The 7,273-nt window shown below is 47.2% G+C and overlaps 1 protein-coding gene across 1 annotated transcript in view; it reads left to right on the top strand.

Moving 5' to 3' along the window:
• Positions 1-458: 458 nt before the first annotated feature.
• The window catches only part of LOC109911385 (leucine-rich repeat-containing protein 24), a 14,338-nt gene continuing 7,523 nt past the window's right edge, over positions 459-7,273 (top strand). Inside the window, exons 1-3 of the mRNA XM_048618143.1 lie at positions 459-608; positions 3,397-3,675; positions 4,385-4,553. Of these exons, the coding sequence (XP_048474100.1) occupies positions 459-608; positions 3,397-3,675; positions 4,385-4,553 (598 nt within the window). The remainder of the gene's footprint in view (positions 609-3,396; positions 3,676-4,384; positions 4,554-7,273) is intronic.

The following is a 7,273-nucleotide window of genomic DNA, read 5'->3' as shown; positions in this document are numbered from 1 at the left end:
GCAACGGTTGGCCTTTCAATACTAGAGGCAGAGATTTATGGTGAGAGGGGAAAGAATTAAAAGGGACCTTAGGAGCAACTTTTTCACACAGAGGGTGGGGCGTGGAATGAGCTGCCAGAGGCAGCGGTAGATGCAGGTAGTGTTACATTATTTAAAGACACTTGGACAGGTACATGAATAGGAAAGGTTTAGAGGGATATGGGCCAAACACAGGCAAGTGGGACTAGTTAATTTGGGAAATCTGGTCAGCATGGATGAGTTGGACCGAAGAGTCTGTTTCTGTGCTGTATGACCCTATACGTGCAGTCGTACAATATCCTGAGCTTGAGAATTTAGAGCAGTTATAGAGAGACAGAACTATCCTCATGGTTTGCAGAATCCTCTTAAGTGAAGGCAGAATGTATTGAGATATTAATTTCTCTGCCTTTGTTTACACAGAGATGATCCACACTGACTGGATGGAGTTCATTACCACTCTTCTCATCCTCAGCCTTCAGGTGCTGTGTTCCCAGGGATGTCTGGAAGGATGCCGTTGTTATAGTACGACAGTAGAGTGCGGCTCTCTCGGACTCACAGCTGTGCCGCCCAATATTCCCGCTTTTACCCAGGTAACACAAGCTGACTGATGTAGCAATTCCATCTGGCACATGTCCATTTGCACTGAGTCAGCAACGAGAGGTGAAAATCATGCCAACAAAATGGGGTGGCACAGTGGTTAGCACTGCTTCCTCACAGTGCCAGGGGTCAAGTTCAATTCTACCTGTGGCCAACTGTCTGTGTGGAGTTTGCACATTCTCCCTGGGTCTGTGAGGCTTTCTTCTGGGTGTTCTGGTTTCCTCCCACAGTCCAAAGATGTGCAGGGTAGGTGGACTGGCCATGCTAAATTGCCCATAGTGTCCAGGGATGTGCAGGTTAAGGGGCTTAGCCATGGGAAATACAGGGATAGGGTAAGGAGGTGGGTCCGGATGGGATGCTCTTTGGAGATTCAGTGTGGACTTGATGGGCTGAATGGCCTGCTTCCACACTGTAGGGATTTCATGATTTCTACGAAAATCAAAAACTCAAAGACAGAGGGTAGGCAGAAAGAGTAAAAAGGAAGCCTATCATCTAAGAGGTGAGAGGTTGCAGAGCTCTGAGATGTAGAGGGATCTGGGTGTCCAAGTGCATGAATCAAAAAAGTGTTAATATGCAGACACAACAATGAGTTAGGAAAGGTAGCAGAACGTCATAATTTAATGCAAAGGGAACTGAATGCATATTTAGGGAGGTTATGCTTTAGTTATACAGAGCATTGGTGGGACCACATCTGGAGTACTGTGTAGATTATTTGCATTATTTGAGGAAGAATGTTTATGCTTTGGAGGCAGTTCAGAGAGGGTTTGCTAGACTAACATCTGGAGTGGAGTTGTCTTATTAAGAAAGGATGGACAGGCTGAGCTTGTGGAGTTTACAAGAGTAAAAGTGGGGAGGCAATGGCCTAGTGGTATTATTATTCGACAGATAATCCAGAGACGCAGATAACATTCTGGGGACCCAGGTTTGAATACTGCCACAGCAGATGGTGGAATTTCAATTCAATAAATATCTGGAATTAAGAATCTAATGATGACCATGAATCCATTGTCAATTGTCTGAAAAACACATCTGGTTCACTAATGTCCTTTAGGGAAGGAAACTGCCATCCTTACCTGGTCTGGCCTACATATGACTCCAGACCCACAGCAATGTGGTTGACTCTTACTGCCCTCTGGGCAATTAGGAATGGGCAATAAATGCTGCCTCACCAGCGATGCCCTCATCCCGTGAATGAATAAAGGGGAAAAAAATTGAAACATTTCAATCCTGGGGGGTCCTGACAGAGAAGATATGGAGAGGATGTTTCCTCTTGTGGGAGAATCTAGAATGAGGCATCAATGTTTAAAAATTGGGGACCACCCATCTAAGACAGAGATGGGGCAATTTTTTTCTCTCAGAGGGTCATGAGTTTTTGAAACTCTCTTCCTGCATGTTTCTGAGTTAGAGGAGGATAAATTCTGGATAAGCATGGGGCAGGGGAGGGGGAGATTGGTGAAAGGTTATTGGGATGAGGTGGGAATGTGGAATAATCAGATCAGCTGAGATCGTATTGACCTGACGAAACTGCGGATGCTGTAAATCAGAAACAAAAACAGAAATTGCAGGAAAAGCTCAGCAGGTCTGGCAGCATCTGTGGAGAGAAATCAGAGTTAACGTTTCGGATCCAGTGACCCTTCCTCAGATAGGTAAATGTGAGGTGTTGCATTTTGCTAAGACAAATCAGGATAGGACTTATACAGTTAATGGTAACACCCTGGGGTGTGTTGCCAAACAAAGAGACTTAGGGGTGCAGGTGCATAGTTCCTTGAGAGGTAGACAGGCTGGTGAAGAAGATATTTGGTACACTTGCCTTCATTGGTCAGAACATTGAATATAGGAGTTGGGAGGTCATGTGGCAGCTATACAGGGCATTGGTGAAGCCAATTTTAGCATACAATTAGACCAGTTAATTCTGGTCTCCCTGCTGTAGGGAAGATGTTGTTAAACTTGAAAGGGTTCAGAAAAGTTTAACAAGGATGTTACTGGGACTAGAGGGTTTGAGTTATAAGGAGAGGCTGGGTAGGCCGGGACTTCTTTCCCTGGAAAGTAAAAAGGTGAGGCTTATCGAGGTTTATAAAATCCTAAGGGCATGCTTAGTGAAGGTCTTTTCCCTAGAGTGAGATTGTTCAAAACTAGAGGGTGTATTTTTAAGTTGAGAGGGGAAAGATTTAAAAGGGACCTGAGGGGCAACTTTTTCACACAGTGGGTGGTGCATGTATGGAGTGATCTACAGAGGAAGTGGTAGTTGCAGGTACAGTCACAACTTTAAAAGACATTTGGACAGGTCCATGAAAAGGAAAGGTTCAGAGGGAGATGGGCCAAACACAGGGAAATGGGACTAGTTCAGTTTGGGAACCTGGTTGGCATGGATGAATTGAACTGAAGGGTCTGTTTCCATACTGTATAATTCAAAGAATCTATGACACTCTCTCTTTCTCTGCGTCTCTGTCTCTGTCTCTCTCTCTCATTCTTTGGTTTTCTCGCTCTCGTGCTCTCCCTCTCTCCTTCCCATTCTCTGTCTTTCTCGCTCTCTGATTCTGTCTTTCTCTATCTCTTCCATTCTCTTTCTCTCATTCTCTGTTTTTCTCCCTCCTTTTCCAATTCTGTCTTTCTTTCTCATTCTCTGACTGTCTCTCACATTCTCTGACTCTCTCTCTCATTCTCTGACTGTCTCTGTCTCTCTCTCATTCTGTCTTTCTCTATCTCTCCCATTTTCTCTGTCTTTCTCTCATTCTCTGCTCTCTCTCTCTGAGCTAACTGGGATTTTGTTCATTCCCTCAGACACTATTTTTACAAGACAATGATATCACTCACATCAGCCAGAGGGACTTTTCCCATCTTTCCCAACTCCAGAACCTCTACATTCAGAATAACAGCCTCAGCACTATTGACTCCGGTGCTCTGTCCAGGCAACACTTGCTCGTGGAATTAGCACTGAATGGAAATCGCATCCAACACCTCAACCACAGCATCTTCGAGGGTCTGGATCACCTCAGGGTCTTGTACTTGGCAGGAAACTACATCAGCTGGTTAGCAAGCCTGACCTTTCGAGGACTCCAGGTACCAGGCCCAGAGTGGGCAATGAGCGAACAGGGGAGAGGGCAATGGGGGAGGGAATGGGCAATGAGTGAACAGGGGAGAGGGCAATGGGGGAGGGAATGAGCACTGAGGGAACAGGGGAGAGGGCAATGGGGGAGGGAATGGGCACTTAGGGAACAGGGGAGAGGGCAATAGGGGAGGGAATGGGCACTGAGGGAACAGGGTAGAGGGCAGTGGGGAAAAGTGTGGGCATTGAGGGGGAGTGAATCATCAACAGGACAGTTGAAATGAAATCTGAGCAGAGGGAAAGTGTGGAGAATTGAGGCTGGATCTGGCACTGGATGGAGAGGAAACCTGGGAATTTTTCAGGGGGAGAGACTGGGATTGGACAGGGAGAGAGACTGGGATTGGACAGGGGAGAGGCTGGGAGTGGATGGGCAGATGATCTGTACCTGCCCAGAAGAGAGGGAGGGAGTGTGGGTGGATCAGGAGGAAAGGCACCAAAGAAACTTCAGTTCGTGATCTTAACTTTTGTTGAGAAATCTGGGGCATGAATAGAGCACAAAAGACAGAGTGCAAAGGGCAAAGGGCAAAGTTTGCATGTCATTAGTGAAAGATTATGACAGTGAGTGTAGAGAGTGAAGGGAATGGGGAAGCAGTAGGGAGTTGGGAGAGGGGTTAGTATTTTGAAACCTGATGGTGTGTTTTTTTCCCTTAATCACTTGGCCAGAGACTACAGGAACTCCATCTTCAGGAAAACAATATCCAGTCTTTGGCTGACCAAGCTTTTGAGGGGCTCTCATCACTAGCCTTGCTGGACCTGAGCAGCAACAGGCTCCATACACTGCACCAGGCATCAATCCAACCCCTGAAGAGCTTACAGGAGCTCCGATTGACTGGTAAGAGGATGCTCTTAACATTGAAATATCTTACTGTCTAAACACTCACAGCGTGACAGACAAGGTGTTATTTACAGTGATATCCACACAGTGTGACAGACAGGGGATTATTTGCAGTAATATCTGCACAGTGTGACAGAGGGTTATTTACAGTAACATCTGGACAGTGTGACAGACAGGGGGTTATTTACAGTAATATTCACACAGTGTGACAGACAGGGGGTTATTTACAGTAACATCCGCACAGTGTGACAGACAGGGGGTTATTTACAGTAATATCCGCACAGTGTGACAGACAGGGGGTTATTTACAGTAATATCTGCACAGTGTGACAGACAGGGGGTTATGTGCAGTGATATCCATGCAGTGTGACAGACAGGGGGTTAGTTACAGTGATATCCACACAGGGAGCTATTTACAGTGATATCCACACTGTGTGAGGCACATGGTGTTATTTACAATGATATCCACACCGTGTGACAGACAGGGAGTTATTTAAAGTGATATCCACACTATGTGATAGACTGGGGTTTATTTATAGTGATTTGCACACAGTATGACAGACAGGAGTTATTTACAGTGATATCTACACTGTGTGAGATACAGGGTGTTATTTACACTGATATCTACACAGAGTGTTACTTACAGTGATATCCACACTGTGTGACAGACAGGGAGTTATTTAAAGTGATATCCACACCGTGTAATGGACTGGGGTTTATTTACAGTAATATCCACACATCTTCACTTAGATACAGGGCCAAAAACTGCTCACAATATTCCAAACACAGTCTGACCAGAGCATTATACAACCTTAGCAGTACATCCTGCTCTTGTATTCTGGCCCTCTTGAAATGAATGCCAATATTGTATTTGCTTTCCTAACTACCATCTGAACCTGCGTGTTAATGCTAAGAGAATCCTGAACTACAACCTCTATTAGAATGGAATCCCTAAAGTGTGGAAACACAGGCCCTTCAGCCCATCGAGTCCACACTGACCCTCTGAAGATCATCCCACCCAGACGCACCCCCCTTCCCTATTCCTGTAACCCTGCATTTCCCATGGCTTTCCCACTTAGCCTGCACATCCCTGGATTCTCTGGGCAATATAGCATGGCCAATCCACCCTAACCTGCACATCTTTGGACTGTGGGAGGAAACCGGAGCACCCGGAGGAAACCCACGCAGACACGGGGAGAACGTGCAAACTCCACACAGCCAGTCACCTAAGGCTGGAATCAAACCCGGGTCCCTGGCGCTGTGAGGCAGCAGTGCTAACCACTGAGTCCCCGTGCTGCCCCTAATTCTTCCTACCTCACACTTTCCCACACTGTATTCCATCTGCCACTTCCCTGCCCCCTCACCCAGCCTGTCGAAGTCCTTCTGCAGCCTCCTGCTTCCTCAACACTAACCTGCCCCTCCACTTATCTCTGTGTCATTTGCAAACTTAGCAACAATGCCCTCAGTTCCTTTGTCCAGATTGTTAATGTATAACGTGATCGTTAAGGTGACATGTGAGTAGTTGTGGTCTCAACACTGACATCTGTGGAAATCCACTGGTCGCTAGCCACCATTCTGAAAAAGACCCCCTTAACCCCACTCTCCGCTTTCTGCCAGTCGGCCAATCCTCTATCCATGCCAATACCTTGCCCCTAACACCACGGGCTCTTTTCTTATTTAGAAGTCTGCCGTGCAGACATCAGAAAAGTGAGAAACCACAATTTAACAATCAAGAAGGTAGCTCAGTACCACCTTCTGCATGGCTATTGGGGATGGGTAATAAGTGGAGGTCCAGTTAGTAAGGCTGACATCTGATGAATGAATTTTCAATAACACTGCCCACTAGCAGGAGCAGGTACAGTGTTGGAAGGAGGGGACTGTACATCTCAGGGATGTTTGTAGCACAGAGGTCACTAGTCTTTGGGGAGGAACAGCCAGTCCTCAGGGTGAGCTTTCTAGGTTTTGGGAAGGGGTTGCCAGGATTCAGGGAGAAGTTGCTTGGATATAGGGAGACGTTGCTGCACGGCGAGTTACTAGGAATGATGGGGGGTTCTTTTGCTGGTGCTAGCGGTGCAGAGAGGAAGGGCTTGCTAGGGCACAGGCAATTCTGCTGATGAAGGGTGTGATTGCTAGGATACAATCTAGAGTTAACAAGGTGTAGAGCTGGATGAACACAGCAGGCCAAGCAGCATCATAGGAGCAGAAAGGCTGACGTTTCGGGCCTAGACCCTTCTTCAGAAATAGGGGAGGGGAAGGGGGTTCTGAAATAAATAGGGAGAGAGGGGGAGGCGGATAGAAGATGGATAGAGGAGAGGATAGGTGGAGTGGAAACAGACAGGTCAAAGAGGCGGGGATGGAGCCAGTAAAGGGGAGTGTAGGTGGCGAGGTAGGGAGGAGATAGGTCAGTCCAGGGAGGACGGACAGGTCAAGGGGGCGGGATGAGGTTAGTAGGTAGGAAATGGGGGTGCGGCTTGAGGTGGGAGGAGGGGATAGCTGGGAGGAAGAACAGGTTAGGGAGGCGGGGATGAGCTGGGCTGGTTTTGGGATGCGGTAGGGGGAGGGGAGATTTTGAAACTTGTGAAATCCACATTGATACCATTGGGCTGCAGGGTTCCCAAGCGGAATATGAGTTGCTGTTCCTGCAACCTTCGAGTGGCATCGTTGTGGCACTGCAGGAGGCCCAGGATGGACATGTCGTCTGAGGAATGGGAGGGGGAG

This window comes from Rhincodon typus, chromosome 2 (genome assembly GCF_021869965.1).
Source record: "Rhincodon typus isolate 14 chromosome 2, sRhiTyp1.1, whole genome shotgun sequence".
NCBI classification, from domain to species: Eukaryota; Metazoa; Chordata; class Chondrichthyes; order Orectolobiformes; family Rhincodontidae; genus Rhincodon; species Rhincodon typus.
This window is presented reverse-complemented; position numbering and strand designations above follow the sequence as displayed.